Here is a 27,800-nt window from a genome sequence, read left to right on the forward strand (position 1 = left end):
CGCACACACACGTTAGCTGAGCAGCCGAGAGGACCGGACCCCGGGCCCTAATCACCCCACGGCTCTGCCTCCCACTGTCAGGCTCCACCTCGCGCCCCGACCCTTCTCAACCTCATTCCTGGGTCCTGAAGGCTGCGAGGTTCCCGGGGATGGAGGGCCGGCTCTTCCAGGATCTCCGCCGAGCGCGCGGCGGGCGGGGGGCCTAGGGAGCGGCCGGGAAAATGTGACCCCGGAAGCAGTCGCGGCGCCAGCGGCCGCGTCTTCGGTTGCCAGAGCGCCGCCCCGGAAGTAGAGCGCGGCGCGCGGCGGGCCGGTCCGCGGGGCGGCGAGCGGCGTCCTGCTGCCGGCGCCGGAGTGGGGCTGGAGGCGGGGCCGGGGCCCGGCGCGGGGCCGCCCTGCCCGGTGAGGTCCCGCAGGTGAGGTCCCGCCGCCGAGGCCGCCGCCTCCCCGGACGAGGGTGTGGCCGCTCCTGGTGGGCGGGTGCGCATGCGCGAGCGAGCGTGGGCGCCCGGGTCTACGCGGCCGCGACCGTGTGGTTTAGATGCTGCTCGCCGGACCGGCGGCCCCCGGGAAGCCTGCGCCGATCACTGTGCCCCTGTTTTTCCTCCGAGTTCCTGTGACTTTCCTTGTGCTGCCCGCTCGTTGTAATTGCATTCTTCTTCATATTGGTTATCCCCGCATTTCATCGTTCCTGGGCTTTTCCCATTCATTTGCAGTCTGTATTGTTTCTCTCGGCATCTTTTGCAGGGCGCGGTGTACCTGTGGCGGCAGCTGTGGTCTGGAGACAGATTCGTGTCCCCCGCCCTGCTCGCCCTTCTCTGAGGGATGGGACCTAGGCACTGCCCCTCCCCGTGCCCTCATCACTCAAAGGGAGTGGGAGTGAGTGGGTAGGTAGCCATGCACCCCGTAGCGTAGCTGGGGCATTACAGGGCATTCGTTCGAGAAGTAAAAGTATCCTATTGTAAGCAGTTTACGGTTTGCAGAGAGGTTCTTTGTTCACGAAAACATTTAATGAGCACATTTCAGTGCTGGCTTGTGGCAGCGCTGAAAGGTTGGTCTTGCTCTGTGCCCAGGGGATAACCAATAGTGCTGAGTAGTTGCTGTGGAGGCTGGCACTGCTTCCCGGTGGGGTGTGGACATGGATGGTGGCCATACAGCGGTGCGGAAAGTCCTTGTTTTTCACTATGAGCTATTGTTTTCTTTAAGGGTGGCATTTTTTTTTTTTTTCCTTCTCAAGGAAGACTGGCCGGAAAGGAATCGAAATGCCCTTAGAATCCTGGGCTCGTTGGGACTTTGTGGAAAGTGATACTGACCAGAGTGTTTGGGGGGGGGGGGGTAGTGGGGATGGAGACAGAGAGGGCTCCCGTTTTTGTTGTTGTTGTTGTTGTTGTTATTTTTTTTTTATGGCTGGACCCAGAAAAGTGCAGTGACTCTATGAATGGAAGTTCTTCCCTCTGTCTGCTTTTTCTCCTGAATGGCTGTCCTGGCTGTAACTGGATGTAGTCATAACTCCGGCATGTGAAAGGCCTTTTGGCAAAGTTCTGTCCTCCTGGGGTTGTAGGTCCAGCTATTCCCCGAGATGTTCTCTCGCTCAGCCGAAATCCGCCCAACTCCAGGTCTGCTTTAGGCCCCTGGAAAAGCTGTGGAATCTGTGGGTGCTTTTACTGGTTTTCTGTCCCCTGCAGGGCTGACGGCCCCTGTGGGGCTGGGCCGTGCCTCGTTCTCTACTTGGCGCAGACAGCACTTGTGTGATGGTGTGCGGAGGGAATTCCCATCTTTATTTTAGTTAATTTGTCAAATATTGATTGAGCACCTGCTGTTTTTAGACACTATTCTGGACGCAGGGGATTCAGTAGGCAATAATGCGGAACAACATGTCTGCTCTCCTGGTGGGAGATATGTGTGTCAAAGATAGGGAGTCACCGGGGAACCGAGTTCATGAACTAGACCGGTTCTTTTTGAAGATTCTTGTAAAATGTTTATTGGGTAAGTCTTGAGAGAGAGAACCAGCAGGGGAGGGGCAGGGAGAGAGGGACAGAGGTTCAGAAGCAGGCTCTGTGCTGACAGTGCGGAGAGCCTGACGCGGGGCTCAAACCCACACACCGTGAGATCACGACCTGAGCTGAAGTCAGACACTCAACCGACTGAGCCATCAGGCGCCCCTAGACCAGTTCTTTTCAAACTTGGGCAAGGGTAGGAATCTCACCTGAGAGGTTATTAAGATACAGATTCCTGGGCCCCACCCCCAGAGAGTCTGAGCGTGTGCGTCGGTGTAGGGGTTGGGGGAAGCTCAGGAATGTGTCTTTCTAACAAGCTCCTGGTGGTGCGGCTGCTTCCGGTTCACGGGCCATGCTTTGAGTTGGCCCCGGACCGAACGATTGGGCACAGCCGGGGTGCCACCGGGAAGCAAAGCGACAGCGTGGTGAGTGGTTGGGAATTGGGAAGGCCACTCGGAAAGGTTGACCTTTGCGAAGGGGCCAGATGCAGGGGGAAGAGCAAAGCCTCAAAACAGGATGCGGCTTGGTGGGTGTGAGCAGCTGAAGAGAGCTGGCGCGTGGGGAGGGTGCTGGAGACGAGGCCCGAGAGGTGACGGGAAACCTAGATTTCACGGGGTCCGCCTTGCAAGTCATCGGCAGACTGACAGCTTTATTCTGGGTGCTTTATTCTGGAAGCCCCTGGAGGCTTAGGGGCAGGGTGACGCGATTTGCTTGGTGCGTGTGAAAGGGGTCAGTCTGCTGCCGGGCAGAGAATGGGTGCGTTGGGGTGCGGCCGGCACTAGGGAAGCCAGCGGGAGCCTGCCGTGGTCATCTGGGATTACGGGGACGCTGGGGAGAGACATAGACAGGTCTGGAATCTTCTGGAGTAGAGCTGGCACGATTTGCTGCTGGATGAATTATAGCTACTTCCCCCTCAGGACCACAGTTGAGCTTTGTTGGGGCGCCGACGTACTTTGCCGCTGGGGCCCTCAGCGGATGGGGTGTGTTTCTTGCCTCCCTGGATCAACACCGTCCACAGGCACCTCGTCCCAGGCAGCTTTGTGCCTCCTGTCATGGACCCAGCACAGAGCGGCTGTCGGTGCTGAGGGGGTGGGTGAGAAAGAAGCTAGGCTGTCGAAGCACAGACCCCAGGGCCATTCCTGTGCCAGCCTGTCCTCAAGCTTACGAACGTCCCACCCACTGGCCCCAGGAGTGGGTCCCACGTCGTGTTCTGAAAATTGCCAACCGCCTGGTTTCCGAATGCCTTTGCCTGGCTGACGTACCTTAGGAGGTGACCACAGTCCGCTATGATTTCGAGCACGGTCAGCGTAGAGATCAGCACACAACTGACTGTTTTTCTGGGTTAGGTTTTCTGATGTTCAGTTTGAAAAGCAGCAGACCGAACGGCTTTAACGCGCAGTTCCTGGGAACCACTAGAGAGGTGACCTATCAAGTTCATTGCAGGCTACTGTTAACCTAGCTTTTTTTTTTTTTTTTTTCCCTCTTCTAGGAGGAAGTAACAGGAAGACCATCTGACGTCAGGTATTTCTTGATTTTTCTAAGGCAAAGGGCTTAGTATTTCTTAGGGTTGGGAAGCAGGCAGCCCCAGCTTCTGTGCCGGGGGCGGATTGGCCAGCTGGCTCCTTCGCCTGTTCCGCAGACCATTTCGAGCCCCCTTCACTGTGCCTGGCCCCGGCTGGGTGCTGGGGGGACAGAGACAAATCAGCCCACCCCCGGCCCTGTGGGTGAACTGACAGTCGACACTGTGGGAGGGAGGTGAGTGTGGGTGTCCTTAGGCTGCTATCTGTGCTCTGCCCGTTCCTCTCGGAGCCCCACTGTCCCCATCTTATAAATGGGAAGAACACCTGCCCCCCGGCAGCCCGGGAGCCAGAACGGTACCCGTGGTAGAGAAGAGCGGGTGCAAACTGCCCAGCTCTGTGCCCCGTGGGTCCTGGTGTTCCGTGAATGGTAGCCGTTGTTTCTAGTGATAGCATACAAATGCAATTACCGACCCCGAGAGGGTGGGGAGGGTCGCCAGTACCCAGCCAAGGGCCCGGTGGTCCCACTGCAGGTGGGGCGGAGTGGCAGAGTGTGCAGGGCCGAATCAGGGAGAGCCGAGGCACTCGTTTCCAACCCAGTGAACCGGAGTCCCTGTGGTGTGCCAGGCCCACACCTGCAGACCGTGCCGTGAACCCCGCAATACCATGAAGGACCTGTGGCTTTCATTCCCATTTTGGGGGGGAGTGCCGAGGCCCCAAGAGAACTAGTGAGCACCCGTGGGCGTGCGAGCACCGGAAACGAACCGTCTCCAGGGTTCAGGTGCAGAGGAACCTGCCATCCGGTCCTCTGGCCCCTCCCAGGCTGCCTCATCGTTGGTTCTCCGTGGTGGTGACCGTGCTGGTTCGGTGCATTTCTGAAAAGAAGTCCTGTGTGTCTTTAAAGGAGAGGTGGCCTGAGTTCGTTTCTTTCTCTTCTTTTTTAACCGTCAATAACTGGTCTGCCCTGTCGCCCATCGCTGTGCTGTGCTCTCGCTCCCACATGCGTATTTAAAGCCCTTTATGGGTGGAAGTTTCTTCTCCGTCTCCTCGTGTCTGGGACGGTTCTATTTTGTGTAAGTTTCCGAGGGCCGTACTGCCAAAGGGCCACGAAGTTAGTGGCTCGGGGAGGCCAGAAGCCTGAAATCAAGGTGTCGGTGGAGCCACGGTCTCTCTGAAGAATCTGGGGCGGGTTCCTCGCCTCTTCCAGCCTCTGGCGGACCCAGACTTTTCTTGGCTTGTGGCAACATCGCTGTCATCTCTGCCTTCATGTTCCCGTGACCGTCTTCCCCATGTGTCTGTACGACCCTGTGTCGTCACATGGCGTTCTCTGCCCGTGTCTGTGTCCAGATCTCCTTTTTTGTTGTTGTTAATTTTTTTTTTAAGTTTATTTATTTTTGAGAGAGAGAGACCGAGAGAGTGAGCGGGGTGGTGGCAGAGAGAGAGGGAGAGAGAGAATCCCAAGCAGGCTCTGCACTGTCAGCACCGGGCCTGACGTGGGGCTCGAACTCGCAAACTGTGAGATGAAACCAAGAGTCAGACCCTTGACTGACTGGACCACCCAGGCACCCCTCCTCCTCCTCCTCCTCCTCCTCCTCCTCCTCCTCCTCCTCCTCCTTTTTTTTTCAAGTAATCTCTACACGCAGTGTGGGGCTTGAACTCATAAGCTGGAGATTAAGAGTCGCGTGTTTCACCAACTGAGCCCGCCATCTGGAGATAATGGGGCCGGCCGAAGGGACTGTGAGCTCTGTTGCAAAGGCTCCCACCTGAACCTAGAAAGAATCAGTGGGATGAGAAGGAAACAGGTGACTGAGAGAGCCCTCACCTCGCACACTTCTAGAAGGAACGTATGCAGAGAACTAAAACACAAGCCAGGAAGTTCTGTGTGCCGACTGTATCCCAGGAGAGGGATACAGGAGGTTTGGTGGAGGGAAAAGGTGACCAGAGCGGCTCCCTGGGGGAGGCGGCCTTTGGACCGCGCGCCTTGTGTGATTGGCGGAGCTGGATCCGGAGCAGCAGCGGGGAGGTGGTGGTGTTTCGCCCACGCAGGGGTGCGCGAAATGAAGGAGTGTCACGGCAGCTCAACGAGGCCGCGGGAGCCAGAAAGTAATAGAATTCAGAGATACTTAGCACAGTGAGGCCCCGAAGCATCTGGCGGCGTGCCCTTGTTCGGCAGAAGACGTATGTCCCGGATACCGTGGCGAGGCGCGGGCTTGCGGTGTTCTCTGTCTGTCGGTCTTGTGCTGTGTACATTTCGTCCGCGTGTTCGTTTTGTTTTAGGTAAGAACCCGCAGCACGAGTCACTGAAGGAGAGAAATTGGACGTTCCTGTTGGCTCCATAAGTACCTATGGTGGGTCCGGCCTGAGCAATTGGTTTTCCTTAGCACCCGTTGTCCACACGATGGAAAGGGGGAGCCGGGGGCGGGGGGCGGGGGCACACCAAGAAAACCTCCCCTTGAAGGCTCCGTGTCCTTGCTCAGTAAAGTGAGGATGAGAATATCTGTCCTGTCTGCCTTATTGGTTTTGGGGATCGTGCCTGGGAAGCATTTTCTTTAAATGTTTACTTATTATTTTTGAGAGAGCATGAGAGAGAGAGAGCATGAGCAGGGGAGGGGCAGAGGGAGAAAGGGAGAGAGAATCCCAAGCAGGCTCCGCACCGTCAGCACCGAGCCCGACGTGGGGCTCGATCTCACTAACTGCGAGATCGTGATCTGAGCGGAAATCAAGAGTCGGATGCTTAACCGACTAAGCCACCCAGGACAACTCCCCCCTTCCCCCCGCCCGGGCCCCCCGGAAGTATTTGCTGACTGTTAAAGCACAGGGCAGGTATCAGGCACTGTGCTGGGTCACCCGGGGTGGGTCAGCACCTGTGCCAGGGGGCAGGGGCACACTGAGATGTAGGACTTCGCCCCTGCTGGTGGTGGTGGTGGTGATGTGGGCGTTTCCGGCCTGGAGTCTGCAGTCGGACTGGAGGGGGCCGAGCAGAGCTGGAGCCGGATTGGGCAGGGACGCAGGCTCTAGAGGCCGCGCTCAAGTGGGGAACCGGGCTCCCGGGCTCCACTGTGGGTGTTGACACTGTGGGGAGTTTGCTCGGTGGGGGGTGCGGGGTAACAGCCGTGGGGATCTGGCTCCCGTGCTGTCCCTACCGTCATTTCTGTGCGGTGACTGCTGACTCTCCACGTTAACAGCCTTACGTTGTCATATGGCACCTTCTGGCTCACAGAGGACGATTACTGACCCCGTGGCCACTGGCATCATCCTAATGAAGGCCAGGGAGGCAGAGGACTGTGTGAAAAGAGGTGGTGCTTCAGAGTCGGGTCACCCTCAATTCCAATCAGGGCACCATGGGTCCGTTCAGTATGATTTTTGTTTAATGTTGATTTATTAATTTTGAAAGAGCATGTGAGAGCGAGCGTGGGCACCCACAGGCACGAGTGGGGGAGGGGCAGAGAGAGAGCCTCAAGCTGGCTCTGTGCTGGCTCGATCTCACGAACCATGAGATCGTGGCCTGAGCCGAAATCAAGAGTCAGATGCTTAACCGACTGAGCCACACAGGCGCCCCGTTCAGTCTGATTCTTTTTTTTTTTTTTAATTTTTTAATGTTTATTTATTTTTGAGAGAGAGAGAGACAGACAGAGTGTGAGCATGGGAGGATCGGAGAGAGAGGGAGACACAGAATCCGAAGCAGGCTCCAGACTTTGAGCTGTCAGCACAGAGCCCGACGCGGGGCTCAAACCCATGAACCATGAGATCACGACCTGAGCCAAAGTCGGACACTTAACCGACTGAGCCACTCAGGCGCCCCTCAATTTTTTTTAATGTTTATTCATTTTTGAGAGAGGGAGACAGAGTGCAAGCAGGGGCGGGGTGCGGAGAGAGAGGGGGACACAGAATCCGAAGCAGGCTCCAGGCTCTGAGCTGTCAGCACAGGGCCCGACGTGGGGCTCAAATTCACGAACCGCGAGATTATGACCTGAGCCAGAGTCAGACGCTAAACCGACTGAGCCACCCGGGCGCCCCAGCGTTCAGTCTGATTCTCATACGGGTTCTTAATCTTTGAGCTTCAGCTTCCTTACCCGTAAGGGGGACGATGACACTCAAAACACCAGATATTTCTTGAGCGCCCTGTTCTCAGTGCCTCAACGTGTTCGTTCAGTTAATCCTTACTATAACCCCGTGAGATGGGTGGTTGCTGTCGTTCCTCTTATTTTACGCCTAAGGAAACAGAAGTTCAGAGAGGTTAAGTAACTTGTCCAGAGTCACACAGCAAGTGAGTGTCAGAACTGGGCCTCAGACTCAAGCCCTAGAGCCCGTACTCTTACCACAGTCCCTCCTCTGACACCGCCATTGCTGGCAGGTGAGGAGGCAGTGGGCTGATTTCGTGTGAGAGCCCCACGGGAGTGCCTTCTCTTTCCCTCTCCGAAAGCAAGCACAGACCTGGGTGCCCACCTTTTAACTTTGTCCAAGTCACACCGTGGTACTGACAGGCCTGGGGCCATAGTCGGTCAGTCTGAATGGAGCATCCACCACATCCCAGGCACAGTGCTAGGCCCTGGGCACAAAGCAGCGAGGAAGAAGGCCGGCCCCCTTGCCCTCTAGCTGGGACAGAACTGCAGGAGTGCTGAGGGGCTGTGTGCCTGTGTACCTGGCGTCAAGGGAGGCCTTGTGGAGGAGGTGACGTTCACTAATGCTGGCAGGTGAGTGGGCAGCAGCTTAGCCAGGCTGAGAGGGAGGGAGGGTGCTGCAGGCAGAGACAACCAGCATGTGCCAAGGTCCCGGGGTGGAGTGTGGGCAGAGCAGTCCAGTGTGGTGAGAACACAGCAGGGGAAGGAGAAGCGGGTGAGGGGCAGGGGTCTGCGTATCTTAAGCTCACTGGGGAGCCACGGAGACTGGTAGACGGGAGTGATGGGGTCAGATAAACACGTAAGCGTCACCGGCACTTACAGAGAGTGAATTGGAGCGGGGCAGGGGAGGAGGCAGGGAGCGCTGGGGGTGCTCACGCTGGGTTAGGCGCTCTCTCCCACCCTTTGGAAGTCAGCTCCAGGGCCTCCTGCTCAGGGTGGTTCTCCCCAGCCACCCTGATGGGCAGCTCCTGCCGTGGCTCTCACAGCCCCAGTGCTGTCCCTGCCTCGTGCCTCGTGATGTACACTGGGTGGCGATTATCCGATTGCTGTCTTTCTCCCCCGCTTAGGCCAGGATCTCTTAGTCTTGGCCCGGTTGACATTTTGGCCTGGGGGACTTGCTTTGGGGCGGGGGGGGGGGGGAGGGGGGAGGGGCGTCCTGTCCACTGCAGGGTATTGGGCAGCACCCTGGCCTCTACTCACTAGATGCCAGAAGCCTCCCTGCCCCCAGTTGTGACAACAAAAGACGAGGCCAGAGGCGCCTGGCTGGCTCACTCGGTTAAGCATCCAACTCTTGATGTGAGTTCAGGTCATGATCTTGAGGTTCGTGGGTTTGAGCCCCGCATCGGGCTCTGCACTGACAGTGTGGAGCCTGCTTGGGATTCTCTCTCTCTCACTCTCTCTCTGCCCCTCCCCTGCTCTCTCTCTCTCTCTCTCAAAATCAATAGATAAACTTAAAAAAAAAAAAAAAAGACGCAGCCAGATGTCCCCTAGACGCAGCCAGAGTGGCCCTAGGCTGAGAACCACTGCCCAGCAGGTCAAACTTGGGGTGTGTGAAGGGGAAGCTTGTGGCCACTGCCGTTTCGAAGCTCTAACAAGTTGACCTCTTCCAGGATTATGGCAGGGAAAGTGAAATGGGTCACTGATATCGAGAAGTCGGTGCTGATAAATAACTTTGAAAAGAGAGGATGGGTCCAAGTGACAGAAAACGAGGACTGGAACTTCTACTGGTAAGTACGAAAAGCAGGATTTGGTTGTTTTTCCGAAGCCTGCTTTTTTCTTTTTTAACATTTATTTTCATTTATTTTTGAGAGAGAGCGTGCACAGGTGCGCGCGGGAGAGAGACAGAGTGAGAGAGAGAATCCCAAGCCGGCTGTGCGCTGTCAGCACGGAGCCCGACCCTAGGGCTCGGTCTCACAAACCGCGAGATCATGACCTGAGCGGAAATCAAGAGTCGCTCAACTGACTCAGCCGCGCAGGCGCCCCTGAAGGCTTCTTACCAGTCTTGTGAATGGCGGTAGCCCAGGCACAGGCTGTGTTCTCAGAGGGGCGCCCCCCCCGCCCAGACACATCTTTCATCCCAAGTTCTTTGGGAGCACGCGTTGCGGGGTGCCCTCACGCTCCCGTTTACCAGCCTGACGTCCGAAGTCCCAGGACGGTTCTGCACAACCCGACCTGGCGAGTCCCGTGGGGGGCCAGGTGAGAAGCCAGAGGCCCCTCCCGGCAGTGCCAGTCAGTGCCTTAGTGCCCGGCGCTGGGGAAGGGGACCGCGGGGGAGGGGCCTGTGCCTCCCTTGCTTCCTCTCGCAGGGCAGAGGGCGCTGGTTGGACTGGGTAACGACAACCGAAAAGCGAGGGAGACGCACGAACGGGAGAGCAGTGTGTTTGGTGTTGACTCCGCTGTCCTCGCCTCCTGCCCCCGCCCCGCCTCCCCCTCCTCGTGGGCTGAGGTCCCGTGTCCTCCCTTGTCCGGGCCTGGTGTGCTCCCCGCCGCAGGCCTGCCTCCACCCTCTGGTAGGGTCGTGCGCCCGAACACAGATCCGTGGTCATCTCTGCTGGGCGCCATCCTCCGCAGCTCCCGGGCCCGGAGCCCCGAGCGAACCTTTGAGGGAGGGGAGCTGGTGGGTCTCCGGAGGCCTTTTTACCCTATGCGTCCCCCACTCCCTGAGACCCACTCCCTGCTGTTCCAGCCACTTCCTTCCCCCCCCACGCCCCAGTGCAGCCGCCGGCACGCTTTCCCCTGCCGACCCGCTAAGACGGGCGGTGCTCTCTGCCTCCTCAGCCCATCCTTCGGGGACGCCACGCATCCGGCGGTTAGACGTCCAGACGCTGGAGCCAAGTCGTGCCTGGCTTTACACCCTGGCTCCCCCGCTGCTGCCTGTGTGGCCCTTAGCAGGGGACTTGACCTTTCCCTTCAAACACAGCTGTCGGAAGCCTGAATGAGTCAGTAAAGCACAGAGCGTGTGGCATGTGACAGCGGCCAGCGGTTGCTGGCCTTCGCACACCACTCCTCGAGCCTCCTGCCCTAGAAGCCACCTGTGCCCCTCCAGCCTCCCAGACGGCTCCCCTCAGTGCTGTGCAGCAAGTGCCGCGTGCCAGGATTTGGGATTTCCCCGCCTGCCCCGTCTTTCTGCGCTGCTGTGAACCCGATGACAGTGAGGACCTTGTCTGGCTGGTCCCAGCCTCCCAGAGCCCGGCCCTGGCCCAGGTGCGGTGTAGACTGGCGGCCCGCTTCCATCTCCAGCAGCCACTGCAGGGATGACCCTTTCTCTGCTCCCCTGGCAGCTGAGGATACCTGTGCTTTAAACCACGATCCAGTTTCCCCGGGGGGAGCATGGAATGCAGACGGGGAGAGGCTGGTAGAGAAGTGCAGCCCCTGTGTGGGCTTTGGCATCGGGTTCACGTCCTCGAAGGTAGAGCGAAAAAATGTAGCCTGAGCCCTGCTTCATGGGAGCTCTGAAAGAAGAGAGTTCGGTACTTAACGCTCTGCGTCCCACGGCTCTGTGCCATGGGCTTAGCCAGTTCTCAGCGAGCCCTTTTGGCTTCTCTGGGTAATTAATCGGCGCTGGGGAGGGCGTCGAGCGACTCCCTGCTTCCTACCACGGAAGAAGCATCTTGGAGCCAGTCTTCACAAGACGGGGAGAGAAAAGAGCGGAACTGTGTAACTTTGGCTCTTTGGTGCCTTAAGAGCTCCTGTCCTAAGCACTCTGTGTACCATCGAGTCTTAAAAATTGGTTAGGGTAAAATACCGGAAACAACTAAATGTCAAGTGGTTAGGAAAAGGTAACCAAGTTAACCGAGTGGATTACGGTGCAGCCATGAAAATAATTAGGACAATTATAAAGCAATTTGGAAAATCGTATAACAAAAAAATCTGAAGACAAACATATTATGAAACTGTATCTGTGTTCTGATCACAGCTTGAGTATAGGGTAGGAGGTAGGAGCACGTGAAACATGGGAGTCAGGGCTGCGCTAGGGAGATGCATTAATCACCGATTGCCAGATTGATGGCGTGTGACAAACGCCACAGAACTTAAGGCTTGGAACAACCATTTGCACAGCACGCGCATTTATCGGTTTGGCCGGTCGGTTCCTTTGGTCCAGCAGGACTTAGCTGATCCTGCCTGGGCTTCCCCTGCTGTCACCTGGGGGGTCCAGCCGGGGCTTGTCTGGTCTTGGATGCCGTTGGCCAGGACCACAGTGGCTTCTCACCACAGATCTCTAGTGGCCCTCCAGCCAGCTGGCTTGGGCTTGCCCTCCTGGGGCGGCTGGGGTCCAGGAGGGAGGGAGGAAGCTCTCAAGGCCTCTTGGCGCTAGTCTCAGAAGCGACACGCCATCGCTTCTGCCTCTTTTTTGGCCAAAGCAGAGCCGAGGTGAGACGGGTCTGGGCCCAGGCCTTAAGAAACTAGCAGCTTCCCCTTCCTTTATGGGAACTGTCTGCGGGAGCCCCAAGCTGCCAGGTGGGGCCTCTCTGGCTGGAGGAGCTGTGTTGTGTGTGATAGTTACAGCCACTCCCGGCCTTACAGCCGTGCCCACCAAGGTGCCAAACATACGAACGACGCCTTCTTGGACCCTCCAAATGGGGTCATCCGCTGGCCGAATACCACCGAGTGGCCTCGGTCCGTGCCACATGGAGCAGAGGCAGGCTCGCCTGAGCCCTACCCAAAATTTTGGTCCACAGGGACACCTGGGTGGTTCAGTGGGTTGAGCATCCAACTTCGGCTCATGTCATGATCTCGCGGTTTGTGGGCTCGAGGCCCATGTCAAGCTCTGCGCTGACAGCTCAGAGCCTGCTTGGGATTCTCTCTCTCGTTCCTTTCTCTTTGTCTTTTCCCCGCTTACGCATTTTCTCTCTCTCTTGTCTTTCAATAAATAGATTAAAAAATTTAAAAAAATGTTTTGGTCCACAAAACCACAAGATCTGATCCAATGGTTGTTGTCTTAAGTTGCTAACACCAGGCACCTTGCTTTGCAGTAAGAGGTACCCAGAATCTATCATCACATACCCGAGAGTGGTAGGGAAGCAGCTCATTATCTTGAAAACCGATACATAAAGGGCAAGAATCAAGCATTTAGTTAGTCTTTCCTCTGTGAGCTATGTTTTGGGGTATCCAGATTGTTGATGAAGGGACATTTCTCCTTGTAGAAATATTCCTGCTAACACATGAAGAAGAAATGAAAGCAGAGGATCCACCATCTCGTCTCCCCTAACGACCTAAGGGTCTAGGCCCGCCCAGTATGGGAGCCGCTGAGCTCAGGGCTGACGAGCACTTCGGCGTGGCGGGCCCAGTTGTAGGTGTGCCCCAAATGGACCTGCAGCTCCCCAGGCCTTGCGGTCTGACTCCTGATTGACAGGTGGCACGGGAGCCGGGGCACTGGGCTGAGGAAGAAGCGTGTGAGGACCTAGAAGGCAAGTGGCCCAGGGTCCTCCAGAAACAGATGGCCTAGGGAGACTGTAGGTTAAACGAGTCGGGAGAGAGAGAACAACTCATCAGAAGGCCTGACCCTTATCTGTACAAGCTCTAAAAATACTTATCAGATGACTTGGGAAACATGAACACTGATTAATATTTGATGATATCCAGAAATCACTGCTGCTTGTTTTTAGTTGTGACAGCAGTATGAAGTAGGATATCGTATCTCTCTTTAAAATTTTTTTTTAACATTTATTTATTTTTGAGAGACAGAGCACAGGTGGGGGAGGAGCAGAGAGAAAGAGACACAGAATCCGAAGCAGGTTCCAAGCTCTGAGCCATCAGCACAGAGCCCGACGTGGGGCTCGAACTCATGAACCACGAGGTCATGACCTGAGCTGAAGTCGGATGCTCAACCGACTGAGCCACCCAGGCGCCCCAGTAGGACATCATATATTAAGAAGTCCGTAACTGTTAGACATTCTTACAGGAGCATTTTGGTTGGAATCTCGTGTCTGGGAATTGCTTCCAAATAAGCCAGTGCCGTGGGGCACAGGTGGGGTACAATCAAGACAAGACCGGGTGCCTGGTTGCAGCCCCTAAAGCGAGCAATGGATCTTCTTACACTTTCCTCTCTGCTTTTGCTTGTGGTTGAGCTCTTTCGTAATTAAAAGTTTGAAAACTCCCCCATCATTCTAATGATCATAGACTTGGAAGAGACCCTTTGGGTGCTTGGGGCCCTCTGTAGGTTGGTGCCCGGGGTGGGGTGGGGTGGGGGCCTAGAGCAAGAAGCCATGCCAGCCTGCCTTGCCTGTGGCTCCCTTGTGAGTGCCAGTCCAGTCCTTCCTGCTCCCTCCCTCCCTCCCTCCCTGCCTCTCTGAGGGGCTGGTAGGGTGGAGGGGTGTGTCCGGGAGGCTGGGTTTCTTAGAGGATTAGAGGGAATCAGTTTCTTTTTCAACCGTCCTCATTTACTCGGGTGCTGGCCTGTCATCGGTTTCTACAAGAATATGACCCAGAGCCCTTAAATCACCCTGTGATTTTTTTTTTTTTTTAAGTTTATTTATTTGTTTTGAGATGAGACAACGCAACCGGGATAAGGGCAGAGAGAGAGGGACAGAGAATCCCAAGCTGACTCTGCACTGTCAGCCCAGAGCAGGGCTCAAACCCACGAACTGTGAGATCATGACCTGAGCCAAAACCAGGAGTCTGACGCTTAACCGACTGAGCCACCACCCAGGCGCCCCTGCCCTGTGGTCCGGGTGCTTCTTAACTTTGGGTGCAAATACTGTGTAAATGATTTTCCTGATTTCAGAGTCTGAAGGAGGCCATTTTTCATTAGTTTGTAATCAGCAGTCAATGGTATCATTGATTCATCAGTAAGCATTTATCAAGTATCTCTTCTGTGCTGGGCAATGACACCGTCCACTGTAAGACGGACTCAGAATTGCTCCTGCCTCAGTTCAGGTGTAGGTCACAGCCGGTCACCAGACCCAACGCTGTGCCGCTGTGGCCCGGGCATCTCCGGGTCTGGGTGCTGGGACTCGGGGAACAGGCCAGCCCTTCTGGTCGCGAGCTTTAATGAGAACTGCCACCACGGGGACCTCCTCTGAGCTTTCGCCCTGCACGTCCCTTCTGTGCTTCTCTTTTAGGATGAGTGTGCAAACCATCCGAAACGTTTTTAGTGTCGAAGCTGGCTATCGGCTCTCAGACGATCAAATAGTCAACCATTTTCCGAACCACTATGAACTGACCCGGAAGGATCTGATGGTGAAGAATATTAAAAGATACAGGAAGGAGCTGGAGAAAGAAGGGAGTCCTCTGGCAGAAAAAGATGAAAACGGGAAATACCTCTACCTGGGTTTGTGCCTTTTTCACTGGGCTCATGTGTTAAATGAATCCTAGAAGTTCCTTAGTCACACGAGCTACCGGGATGGCGACTGCTGGCTTTGGTGGGTGAACACGTTCGTGCCAGCTGTGACAGGCGCCTCTCTCATTCCACGTGTGTCTGGAATGGGCAGGCTGGCGCTCACGTTGGGATCTGAGTTTCCATGGGTGCCCAGGGAATGTGGTGCATGCGAGGGAGAGAGTGTCCCCGGTGTGTGGATGGAGGGAAACGGCGTGAGCTGCAAGCTGCATTTTGGAATTCACGGTCACTACCGCATCTGGCGGTTCCCAGGCGGAACGGCGTGTCCCTGTTCCATCTGGTGGGCTGGCCTGCTGGATAGTTCCAGAATCCTTTTACCTATCTGGGAAAAATTATATAACCAATCTCTCTGGGCCTGCGTTTCCTCATCTGATAAATGGGAATGACAACAGGTTGCTGTGGGCATTACAGGTTTGTAAAGCGCTTAGCACACGGGCGATGAGGTTATTGTACGGGAACTGAACGGCACAGGGCCTTGATCTTCAGACGCTGGCTTGGGGCAGAGGGCATGAAGCAGCCTCTGGAAAGGCCGTGGCAGTGTGTTTCTGTCCGTGGCTGCTGTTGGGCTAGCTCACCCGCCGTCGTCCTCTTTTTCTCCTTGCAGACTTTGTTCCGGTCACCTACATGCTGCCCGCGGACTACAACCTGTTCGTGGAGGAGTTCAGGAAAAGCCCCTCCAGCACCTGGATCATGAAACCTTGTGGCAAAGCCCAGGGAAAGGGCATCTTTTTGATCAACAAGCTCTCGCAGATCAAAAAGTGGTCCCGGGACAGCAAAACATCTTCGTGAGTGCACCTGCTTAAGATCAGGGCCCAGGGTGTGTGGGTCTGAATCCCTGTCTACACTTACCGTCTGAGTACCTTTTGTTTTGTGGACACTTACATGCTTCACCTGGGTAAACTGGGGACAGTAGCAGCACCATCACGGGGGCAAGACGGGGATGGGACAGGCGAACACGGGAGTGTCTGTGATCAGTAGCAGGGGTAGCGCGAGGCCGCGTCAGGTCAGGTCTCTGCCCAGCGTTCGATGGCTCCCCAGAACTGAGATACCAGGCCAGGCGGTTTTGTCTGGGGCCCACCCTGCCTCTGCGGGTCCTGAACTGTACAGAGATGCTGGAGGTGGTTCTCTCCCGGAGGGCTGGTGGCTCACCGTTCCCGGGCGTAGCAGGGTCACCTCCCTGTGCGGAGCATTGAAGTTTGAGTGCACGTTGCCGGCCCCCAGGTGGGTCAGGCGCAGGGAGCACTTCCCTGGTGGGTTCCCGGGGGGAGGGGGGGCTGCTGGCACTGTCCTCTGGGGCCGGGGTCTCAGGCTTGGGGGCTCCCGCGTGGACACCAGCTCACCGCCGTCTTCTCCCCCGACGCGACGGGGGCCTTTGAACTCTGCCATCTAATATTGACCGTCTCCGCCGCCCTTAGGTTTGTGACCCAGTCCACCAAGGAGGCCTACGTGATCTCCCTGTACATTAACAACCCGCTGCTGATCGGCGGGAGGAAGTTTGACCTGCGCTTGTACGTGCTGGTGTCTACGTACCGCCCACTGCGCTGTTACATGTGAGAGTCGCTGGGGTTTTGTCTTGTTGGTCGGCAGCTCACGAGACGCAGCCCTTCAGAGACAAAGTAGATTAGCGGCGCGGGGGGGTGACTGCTGGCGGTCACAGGGTTTCTCGATCGTGGTAGTGGCCCCACAAGTCTCAGTATACCGAGAACCACTGCGTCATACGCTTTAGGTGGGGGAGTCCTGTGGCCTAGGAATTGTACCTTAGCGTGACCGTTCGAAGAAAAGAACCGTAAAAAATGAAAAAGCAGCTCTTTTAACGGCCTGAATCAAAAAGCAGGTCTTCCTATTATTATTTTTTTTAATGTTTATTTATGAGAGAAAGAGAGAGAGAGCGTGAGCAGGGGAGGGACAGAGAGAGCAGGGAGACACAGGACCCGAAGCAGGCTCCAGACTCTGAGCAGTCAGCACAGAGCCCGACGTGGGGCTCGAAGCTGCGAACCGTGAGATCTTGACCTGAGCTGAGGTCAGACGCCTGACCAGCTGAGTCCCCCAGATGCTCCAAAAAGTGGCTTTTGTAAGAGAACAAAGTGTTCGGTCTTATCTGTGCTTCTCCTCAGCGTGCTGAAGTGGTCTGAATTCCCACTCAGGTATAAACTTGGATTCTGCCGCTTCTGCACGGTGAAGTACACCCCAAGCACCAGCGAGCTGGACAACATGTTTGTTCATCTCACCAACGTCGCCATCCAGAAGCACGGGGTGAGTGCGTCCCTTCCCTGGAGCTTACGGAAATGGGCTGCTTTTGTCGGTTTCTCTCTCCTTCTTTTCGCGTGCGCGGGCGAAGCGGGTCCGGGAGCCGGATTCCAGATGCCCTTGCACTCGTGAGGAGTGGGAGCTTTAAGGATCTGGCACATCAGCCCTTCTGGTTCCGTGGCCGTGGGCACGTCCGTTGGAACTCTCGGAGCCTCGGTTTCTCCATTTGTGAAAGGAGATCCTGTTACCCCCTCATGGGGGTAGGATTCACGAGAGGGCTCCTGCGTGGCCATTCGTTCAGCAAAGTCTCCCTGAGCACCTGTCTGGGTTGGTCTCGTGCTGAGTGCCAGGGCTACGTTGATGGTCCCCACTCACGGAGCCTGGCCCGTAGGGGAAGACGGCCGTCAAGTAATCACACTAGTCAATGTGTCATCACAAACTGAGCCGCATGCTCTCAAGCTAGGGGACGCAGATCCGGAAGAGCATGGAATGAAGTCCCTGGTTCAGGTGGCCGGAGAAGGCTTCCGTGTGCAGAAATGCTCAAGCAGAGACCTGAAGTATAAGCAGGGGTTACCCGGGTGGAGGTGGGGAGGGAACGTTCTAGCAGAGGGTACAGCCTGTGCCAGGATCCCGTGGCAGGAAGGAGCGTTGCAGGAGCTGAGAGACGGCCAGGGTGGCTGGAGCCCCCAGACCGAGGGTGGTGGAGTTAGAGGTACCTGGTGAGGCCAGCGAGGCCAGGCCCCAGGACCTTGTCGGTTCTGTGTGGGCTTTGGGGCTTTAATCTGGTCCTAACAAAAATGTTCTGAAGGTCTCATTTCTTTATGAAAGACTCTTCTGTTTGGATCTTGCTTGATTGGAGGCCTTGAGTATCCTGGTCCTTTTTGTATAATTGGAGTGGAAAGAGGGTAAGCATTGATAGAAAACAAGCTTCTTTTTCTTTCTTTCTCTTTTTTTTTTTTTTAAGTTAATTGTTTTAGTAATCTCTATGCCCACTGGGGGGCTCACATGACCCCAAGATTAATAGTTGTAGGCTCTTGGGGCACCTGGGTGGCTCAGTTGGTTAAGCATTCAACTTTGGCTTAGGTCACGATCTTGCAGTTTGTGGGTTTGAGCCCCGGGTCAGTCTCTGTGCTGACAGCTTGGAACCTGGAGCCTGCTTTGGATTCTGTGTCTCCATCTCTGTCTCTGGCCCTCCCCCACTCAGGCTCTGTCTCTCTCCTACGAAAATAAACATCAAAAACAATATATTAAAAAAAGGGTGGCATGCTCTTCCGACTGAGCCAGCTAGACGCCCCCAAACCAAGCTTTTCTGAGTCACCTACTGAAGGGTTTGTTCAGAGCAGCATGGGCTCAGTCCCCCGTCTATCACTTCTCTCTGTGTGACTTGGGCAAGTCACACGGCCTCCCTGGGCCTCCTCATCTGCAAACAGAGCCCTGGTATTACCTTGCTGGTAATGAAATGACAATGGCCACCATTTACTGAGGGCCTTGACGGTCTTCTGTGTGAGGCCAACCCTGGTTCACTGTCCCTCGGGTTTCCCTGAGAGCAAACTTCTGAGCATCACTGTTACATGGTCAAGATTAGAGGAGAAAGGATGGCTTGGCCAGAACTTTATTCAGAAGAATTGGAACAACGGAGACACCTGGCCGGCTCAGTAAGTGGAGTGTGAGACTCTTGATCTCCGGGTTGTAAGTCCGAGCCCCACGTTGGGTGTAGAGATTACTTAATAAAATCTTGGAGTGCCTGGGTGGTTCAGTCGGTTAAGCGTCCGACTTCAGCTCAGGGCATGATCTCATGGTTTGTGGGTTCGAGCCCCGTGTCGGGCTCTGTGCTGACCGCTCGGAGCCTGGAACCTGCTTGGGATGCTGTGTCTCTCTCTCTCTCTGCCCCTCTCCCGATCACACTCTGAGTCTCTCTCTCTCTCAAAAAATAAATAAACATCAAAAAAATGTAAATAAAATAAAATCTTGAAAAAAAAATGAGTCGGGAAGATGAGTTTTCAGGGGATGCAGCCGTTTGGAGAAAGCTGAGCAATGACATCAGGCCCTTTGCAGCCAAGTTAGTGAGGCCTGGGTGTGGGTGTGGCCAGTGGGTGTGGGTGTGGCCAGTGACCGGCCTCCAGTCCTCTTGGTTTCTCTGAGGACAGTGCAGAATATGTTGGCCTGCCCCAACCCCCGCTTGGATTGCAGGGCCACACTGACATTGGGAGGGCTCCATTTGATGGGCCTTCTCAGGACACCAGTCAGCTGAGTCACTGCTGCATCAATAAGAAACAGAAGTCACTTTTTTTTAACCCGTGGAAGGAGAGAGCAGAAGGCAGGACCTTAGCTTGGCATCGTTGCAGTGTTCCAGAAGCCTCTGTGCCGTCCCTGTCGGTTCTGTTGGTAAATGCTTAGCTTTTTAACGTGAGGAAGTCCTTCCTCTGAGGAGACTACTTGCTGGTAGCCTCACGTGGCTCCGATTCAGAATCACATGAAGGACAGATGTTACACGGGACGCTGACACGTCAAGCAGTCTACGGCTGCATCTCCCGAGTGTCCCTGGGTGCAGAGCATAGCCCGACACCTGGGACAGAGATGCCCTCGGACAGCCTGCCCTCAGGAGGCTCAGAGACCAGCAGGGGAGGCAGATCACAGAAGACTGATGATAAGGGAGGCTGCAGGGCTGCGGAGGGGGTGCAGGAGTGTGGGGCGGGGGGCACCGGGAGGCGGGATCAATCCAGCAGGCAGAGAAGGGGATGGAGAGATCAGGGGTGCATCCCGACATGGGCAGTGTTTGCAGATTGATTTGATATAGTGTCCTGGAGTAAATCTGATAAACTAGTGTTGCTACAGTCCTAACAGCAGGACACATTTCCTCGCTTTTTAGGTCTGTGCTTGTGGAAGACAGTGTTTTGCCGTGTATACTTTGTATGTCTAGAACTTTTATCTTTTTTTTTTTAATTTCTTTTTTTAATGTTTATTTATTTAAAAAAAATTTTTTTTAACGTTTTTATTTATTTTTGAGACAGAGAGAGACAGAGCATGAACAGGGGAGGGTCAGACAGAGGGAGACACAGAATCTGAAACAGGCTCCAGGCTCCGAGCCGTCAGCACAGAGCCCGACGCGGGGCTCGAGCTCACGGACTGCGAGATCATGACCTGAGCCGAAGTCGGCCGCTTAACCGACTGAACCACCCAGGCGCCCCTGTTTATTTTTTTTGAGGGCGAGTGGGGGCGGGAGGGGGGGTAAAGAGAGAGGGAGGCACAGAATCCGAAGCAGGCTCCAGGCTCTGAGCCATCAGCACAGAGCCCGACGCGGGACTCGAACTCACGGACTGCGAGATCACAACCTGAGCTGAAGTCGGACGCTTAACCGACTAAGTCACCCAGGCACCCCAGAACTTTATCTTTTAAGTAAATTTTCCTTGCTAGTGAGAATCTGTAACTGGAAAAAGAAAGGTGTGGGTGGGCAGGTAGCCTGGCTTCCCTGTAACTTCTCCGAGTCCCTGTTTTTGGGGTACAGACACTGAGTTATTAGAGAGACCATTTGAGGTGAACATGCTTGGGTAGCTCGTCTTTTAAGGTATCTAAGTGGAACTGATGTGTAAATGTGTCTCTGACCTCAAAGATATCTTTTTTAACGTGGTTAATTCTGTTTTTCTATGAAAACCAAGTCCGTTTTGAGTCGGTGGTGTTTGTCCTTTCTTAGGCTGGTTTTCTTTTTCATTTATTTTCAAAAGTTCTCAACTTTTTATTTAGGAGAGTGAAACCTAGCCTCACAACCTCCAGATGTACTTTGGGATTTTTAGCTTTTTGCCTCCAAAAAAAGAGGAGTGGGGTAGAGATTTCATGTTTAGAGTCAGAGAAATAGAGAGCGCTCTGGATGGGGGGTGGGAAAGCCAGGCTCGGGTCCCAGCTCCCTCACAGCCTGCGTGGAACCCTGGGCAGGTCAGGTAGCCTCCCCGAGCCCTCTTACGCACAGACGGGATGTTGTGACCAGTTGTGGGGTGCTCTTGGACCACGGTGCCTGGCACCGGCCTGTCTCAGGTTGGGTTCTCCGGAAGCAGACTCGGAGGCAGAGATGAGTGCAGGGGGGTTTGCTGGGGCAACATGGGGAGGGAAGGGGGGTGAGGACAGGGCAGAGGGAGGGTCGAGCTGGGGCGCAGCTGCAGCAGGGACCGAGATTCCCTGGCATCAGCCCGTCACGGACTACGGGCCGCTGGGGCGGGCGGGACCTTGGACTGTCCTGCTCCCCTTAGCCAAGGGCAGCTCCCAGCGAGGGTCTCCGCCAGAAGAGTGAGTGTCGTGATCTCGAAGGGGGGTCTGAGTGACATACTCCACCCTCATTGCAGGGTATGAATTGCTAATTATGAGTGAACTACAGAGGTGGTGTTTCTTTTTTTTTTAATTTTTTTTTAAAGTTTATTTTGAGAGAGAGCACGAGTGGGATGGGGCAGAGAGAAAGGAGAGGGAATCCCAAATAGGTTCTGCACTGTTGGCACAGAACTTGATGTGGGGCTCGAACTCGTGAATCCTGAGATCGTGACCTGAGCCGAAACCAAGAGTCGGGCACTTAACCGACTGAGCCCCCCAGGCGCCCAGAGATGGGTATTTTATTTTTTTATTTTTTTTTAATTTTTGAGAGACAGAGCATGAGCGGGGGAGGGGCAGAGAGCGAGGGAGACAGAATCCCAAGCAGGCTCCAGGCTCCGAGCCGTCAGCACAGAGCCCGACGCAGGGCTCGAACTCACGAACTGTGAGATCACGGCCTGAGCCAAAGTCTGGCACTTAACCGACTGAGCCCCCCAGGTGCCCACAGGTGGGTATTTTAAACCAAGCGCCGCATAGGAGGTCCAGGTCCTCACGGGGCAGGAGCACCCAGCACCGTTCTAGGGTGAGAGAGCAAGCGCTGGGGTCCTCAGGGTGCATTGCCTGGGGCCCCGTGTCCTTTCCCGTCGCCAGGAGGACTACAACCACATCCACGGGGGCAAGTGGACGGTGAACAACCTGCGGCTGTACCTGGAGAGCACCCGAGGCAAGGAGGTGACCGGCAAGCTGTTCGACGAGATCCACTGGATCATCGTGCAGTCGCTGAAGGCCGTGGCGGTGAGAGAAGGGCGGGGGTTGGGCCTGGGAGCCACCGAGTGGGGCGGGGAGGGCTGCTGGTTCTTTGGCTACGGAGACGCGTCCTTACGGGCCCACCTCCCGCATGGCCACACGTCTGCCAGAGGCCGGGGCAGCTTGGCAGAGGGAGAGGGGCCAGCTTCCGGCCGGGTGCCGCCCAGGCCGGGTGCCGGGCCTTCCGCGGCAGCCGCCGGCCCAGGCGAGTCCTGCCGGTGTCCCCTGCAGCCCGTCCGTGCCGTCGGATCGAGGGGGCGTGTTTTGGCGTGAGCTGCTGGTCAGAGGTGGACTCGCGGTGGCCTCCTCGAGTTTGGGCCTCCCGCTCTGTGGGGTCATGGACGTCGGGGTGCTAGAAACCCACCTCCCTGTTGCCCCAAGCGTGCTCCTCGTTGGCTGGCTCGCAGTCCCCGTTGGTGTCTTGTTTTGCTGTGCCGAAGCAGGTGTGCGGGAACGGGAAGGAATGAACAGCAGGCCACCGGCGCGCGGGCGGCTGTGCCCCGAGCTTCACATGTGGGCTCCCAGATGCTCATCACCCCGTGACTCAGAAGCAAAACGGAGGCCCGGCCCCGGAGTGGGGAAGCGCGGGGACAGGCGTTGGGGCCCAGGCCTGCCGAGGGGGCTCCCAGCAGACAGGCCCAGTGGGTGTGACACCCGAGGGCGCTCGGCCCGGCCCGGAGAGTAGGCGGCACGTCCCGTGGAGGGTGCTCCAGCCCCTCTGAGCCTCGGAGGCCGTCTCTGGGAAACCGGGAGACAGTGGGGTGGGGGCCGGGGGAGCTAGCAACCTCCTGTCCTGCACAGGCTGCTGGGACGGTGGTGTGGGCAGTGGCCGGGGTAGGACCACTCCCCGGCGAGATGCGGGCCCACTGACTCCCCTGGGAAACCAGCCTCTGCCCCCCCAGCCTAGTTTTCCTCCAGTGAGTGAGGCTGGACTGGCCTGTCTCCCCCTCAGGAGTTTTTGGTTCTAGATCCAGCGTTTGAAGTAGAGTCCACACGCCCGCTAATGTGTGAAAAGGCCTCACTGTTGTGTCTGTGGGCTTTACTCACTGTGGGGGACAGCAGGGTCCCCAGGTGTATGTGACATGGCTGCTTGCTAGGCCTTCCCACAGGTTTTCATCCACACAGCCTCGGTGGGGCCTGAGGACCTGCATTGTAAGCGAGCGGCTGGCAGGGTTTTTTATGCACCTGGAGAACGGTTTATAAAGTGGAATTGAAAGTTAAAAAGAGGGGCGCCCGGGTGGCTCAGTGGGTTAAGCGTCGGACTTCAGCTCAGATCAGGATCTCGTGGTCTGTGGGTTCGAGCCCCGCGTCGGGCTCTGTGCTGACGGCTCAGAGCCTGGAGCCTGCTTGGGACTCTGTGTCTCCCTCTCTCTGCCCCTCCCCGCTCATGCTCTGTCTCTCTCTCTCTCTCTCAAAAATAAATAAACATTTAAAAGTTTTTAAAATAAAAATGGAACAAAAAAAGTTAAAAAGAAAATCCCCAAATTTTTAGTAAACGGATTGGCTTGTCAAAGAGAACAGAGGTTCGTAGCCTGGCAGCCCGCATCCCTAAGGACCTGAGAAGGGCCTGTGACGAGGTTGCACAGGCCTGGACTCTGGAGCTGGGCTTCTGTCCACTCTGAGGACAGTCCCATGCCAGCAGACACATGGTTGCTTTGATCAAGCCTCTGATGAGTGAGACCCGGAGACCCAGTAATCGCTTCAGGAAGTGCCCTCAGAGGCCGAGGGAGGTTTCCGAGTCTGGGCCCTGTGGGAGGAGCTGGGGAAGGATGGGAGGCGGCACTGGGGGTGGAGGTGGGGAGCGCTGATCTCGGTGGTGAGACCCCGCACGGCACGTCGGGACCGCGAGGAGGTCCTGCCCCGTGACCTGCCGTGTGCCCGGGGCGGCGGTCCCAGCCGGGCCCTCCCGAGGCTGGCTGTACAAGACGCTAGTTCCTGTCTTACAGCCGGTGATGAACAACGACAAACACTGCTTCGAGTGCTATGGCTATGACATCATCATCGACGACAAGCTGAAGCCCTGGCTGATTGAGGTAACCGCCCGCAGGAGCGCGTGTGGCCGGTCGCCCTCCCGGCTGCCGCTGCCCCGTCTCTCAGGCCAGGCGGCAGGGCCGGGGCACGTGAGGCTCTGGAAGGTGACGGGGACAGACGGGCAGGTCGGACAAGTTTGCTGATGGTGGACAGTGGGAGCCGCCCCTGCAGGAAGCTGCCGGAAGAGTCAGGTTATCAGAGAGCAGACTTCCAAAATAGCTCTTCCCGGGTTACTTCTTACGCTGCCCAACTCGCGTGTGCAGAGACACACACAGATATGTAGAGAGATCGACAGACGCGTGGGTAAAATATTTACCTGCTCTGTTTTTCCATTTCAGAAGTTCAGTGCGCTAGCCATTGCGCTACAGAGCCCTTTTTTTCCATTTTAAAGCGAGTCACTTGAATGGCAGTCGAGCTTTCCTTGATGAGCTAGGACCTTAATTGGGAATATGACGGATACTCCTTGTAACATAACAGACCTTAATTGTAGCCTATTTACGATAATTAGGGCATGATGATATGCTACAGTGGTAATTTCAAGGGCGCCTGAGGTTCATGCAGCCCCTTTGACTGTATACGTTGGATACCCTACCAGCAGCACGAAGACACAGCCTGACTGTTTGGGAGAAACCCGAGTAACTTGCAGGTTTTTGCCTCCACTCTGCCGTGGCCTGAGGAAGCAGCTAACCAAGGTCATTACAGCAGTGCCTGAAGTGGAGTAAATAGCTGGTGACTGAGGGCCTGTGGGACTCTCCACACAGTCCGTGCATTTTAACCTGAGGACTCCTGACGTTGCTTAGCTCCTCAGAGGCCTCAGGGGACTAACCTTCCGTTTATCAGATGGGTTCCATTTGTCAGAATATTGCTTTATTGGTGAGGTATTACTCTCTTCGCCAAAAAGGGGCCCACTGGGGACACCTGACTGGCCCATTCGGTAGAACACGCGACTCTTGATCTCGGGGTTGTGAGTTTGAGCTCCACATTGGGTGTAGAGATTGCTTAAAAGGCGGAGCGGAGGGGACGCGTTCCTTTTTTTTTTTTTTTTAAATTTTTTTAATCTTTATTATTTATTTTTGAGAGATAGCGAGAGAGAGAGAGACAGAGAATGAGCAGGGGAGGGGCAGAGAGAGAGGGAGACACAGAATCAGAGGCAGGCTCCAGGTTCCCAGCTGGTAGCACAGAGCCTGATGTGGGGCTTGAATCCACGAACCGTGAGATCATGACCCGAGCTGAAGTCAGACGCTTAACCAACTGAGCCACCCAGGCGCCCCGGGGACACATGACTTTTTACTTCAACCCCACGATGCTACTGAGGGTAATTGGGTTTGCTGATTCTAGCAAAGCTCTGAGTGGCTTCCAATACTTGGGGTAGAGTGTCTACACAGGTAGACACGGAGGTTAGGTTTATGATCTGCGTTCACTTAACATTTTTGTCTGTGCGCTGAGCGATTTGTAGGTCGTAATCCCAACCTGTGTCTGACTTTTTATATTTCGTCTAACAGCTGATGAAAGTAGGATCCTAAAATGCTTCCTATACAAGGTGCCTGAAGATACTATACGTTAACGGGACGAATTGACAATTTTGCCTAAAAGGCGCGGTAGCCAGCGTTTTCCTCTGCAGTGTGTGTTTTCATGCCAAAGGAGCCAGTGATCCACGTGAAGAGTGATTCCTTTCCTCTCGTAGGTGAACGCGTCCCCGTCTCTCACCTCCAGCACCGCCAACGACCGAATCCTTAAGTATAACCTGATCAATGACACCCTCAATATCGCAGTCCCTAATGGCGAGATTCCAGACTGTAAATGGAACAAATCACCCCCGAAGGAAGTTCTTGGCAATTACGAAATTCTGTAAGTTGGCGTGCAGACCGGGCAGCCGTCCTCGTGTGTGTCAGACGGAGGGGTGGCGAGGCCCAGCTTGGGTTTTCTGGTTGTGCGTGCACTTGCCTTGTTTGGGCCGAGTATTTCTTTTACTAACGGTGTTCCGGGATAGATCGCATGGTAGCGAAAAAACGGGTATTAAACTAGGTGTTTGTCTAGGCCTTTTGTTTGATAATTATTCGTGAAGCGTTTGCCACACGCTGGGCACCTTGTAAGGTGGGAACAGGAGATCTCTGTGGCTTACCTTCCCCCCCCCCCCCCCCCCCCAGTGTGGACATACGTCTGTGTGTCGGGCTGCCTCCGTGAGCGTGGGCGAGCCCGGAAACGTGGAGGGCCGCGCACCAGCTTGTCCACACGGATGTTGCCGCCACGGGCCGTGAGGTGTGGGAGGGAGCCGGAGAGAAAAGGGAGATAGTGTCCCGAACTGGAAGGGGCCCGTGTGTCAGGTTCACGTTATGTATTTCTGTGAAAGTAAAAACGCGTGTTTAATGTTTCAAGAAAACAAGGGAAGAAATTTGTAGTGAACTTCTCGCAGCACAAGGTCCCAGGCCCCCAGTTGGAGGCGCTGCGGGCGCGGGGGCTGGGACCACAGAGCCTCTGCCCTGCGTGGTGTTGATGATGGGCGAGTGGTACAGGGGAGGGTGGAAGGTCAGCTCCGCAGAGAAGAGCGTGGAGCCTCCAAGGGCGGCGGAGGGGAGCTTCAAGCACCAGCGCTCGGTGCCCTTGACCGTTTTCTCCAGCCACGGTCAGCTGCCTGGTCCGAGTGCAGGGTGAGCAGAGGGTGGGAAGTGAGCCGCTCTGGGGGCTTGTCAGGCAAGGAGGATGGCGAGAGAGGAGGACAGTGGGAGGGGTGGGAGGTGATCCGAGATCCCGGTGGTTGGAGTTGGCTGGGGTGGGGACGCCCGGGAAGCGAGCGGGAGAGGAGAGGTCAGGGTGAGCGTCTGCGGTCCGGGTTTTGCAGGAATGGCGGTTGCTGAACGGGACAAGGTCAGGTGCCGTGGGAATGGTCTGAGCTGGGGGAGGACAAGGTCGTGGGGGGAGGGGACGCAGGGTCAGGGAACTGGGGTCTCCTCTGTTTGGTCATTGCGGTCGCCGGGGTTGTGAGCCTGGAGCCCGAGCCTTAAGCAGTTAGGGGCAGCACCGTGGAGGGCTCTGGGTAACCGCGCAAGGAGGGTGGTGGGTCCTCCCGACCCGGAAAGGAGGTTTTGACGAGCGGGGCTCGCTGCAGGCCCAGGGGCATGATGGGTGGGAGAGAGAGCACCCCTACGGGCGGGGCTGCAGGGGAGCAACGTCTTCAGGGAGAGCCAGGTTTTAGCACGGGAAGGTGCAGGGGACGTTTCCAGGATGAGGCCCAGGACTCGGGTTTGCTGGCGACGGAGATCTGAGGGCGCAAAGGAAGAGTTGGGGGCGGGGGTCAGACTGGAGCGTGTGCGGGGCCTCCGGGGGTGGCAGCGAGGGACGTGCAGGGTGACATGGAGGAGACGGGGGCTGAGCCCCGACAGCCTCTGAGACAGATGGGGGCAGAGCGTGGGGAGGAGTCTTGCCTCTCGCCAGCAGCGTGAGGGACCCGGAT

At 56.0% G+C, this 27,800-nt stretch overlaps 1 protein-coding gene across 11 annotated transcripts in view; it reads left to right on the forward strand.

Annotated features, from left to right (window-relative positions):
• The first annotated feature begins 288 nt into the window (after window positions 1-288).
• TTLL1 (TTL family tubulin polyglutamylase complex subunit L1) overlaps window positions 289-27,800 on the forward strand; it is a 30,328-nt gene continuing 2,816 nt past the window's right edge. The window contains exons 1-13 of one of the 11 annotated variants that reach the window (XM_086712099.1): window positions 289-416; window positions 3,487-3,518; window positions 4,529-4,587; window positions 5,792-5,862; window positions 9,246-9,362; window positions 14,697-14,905; window positions 15,576-15,756; window positions 16,387-16,521; window positions 17,116-17,224; window positions 18,047-18,123; window positions 22,123-22,306; window positions 24,265-24,351; window positions 26,034-26,197. In XM_086712099.1, coding sequence (XP_086568225.1) covers window positions 9,250-9,362; window positions 14,697-14,905; window positions 15,576-15,756; window positions 16,387-16,521; window positions 17,116-17,224; window positions 18,047-18,123; window positions 22,123-22,306; window positions 24,265-24,351; window positions 26,034-26,197 — 1,259 coding nt within the window. In that variant the 5' untranslated portion in view covers window positions 289-416; window positions 3,487-3,518; window positions 4,529-4,587; window positions 5,792-5,862; window positions 9,246-9,249. Of the gene's footprint in view, window positions 417-507; window positions 645-747; window positions 888-3,486; window positions 3,519-4,528; window positions 4,588-5,791; window positions 5,863-9,245; window positions 9,363-10,576; window positions 10,840-14,696; window positions 14,906-15,575; window positions 15,757-16,386; window positions 16,522-17,115; window positions 17,225-18,046; window positions 18,124-22,122; window positions 22,307-24,264; window positions 24,352-26,033; window positions 26,198-27,800 lie in introns of those variants that run through there. The other 10 variants (XM_086712097.1, XM_086712095.1, XM_086712100.1 and 7 more) reach the window with 10 other exon arrangements.

Source organism: Puma concolor, chromosome B4, assembly GCF_028749965.1.
Source record: "Puma concolor isolate L17-30 chromosome B4, mPumCon1.1.hap2, whole genome shotgun sequence".
In the NCBI taxonomy this organism is placed as follows: Eukaryota; Metazoa; Chordata; class Mammalia; order Carnivora; family Felidae; genus Puma; species Puma concolor.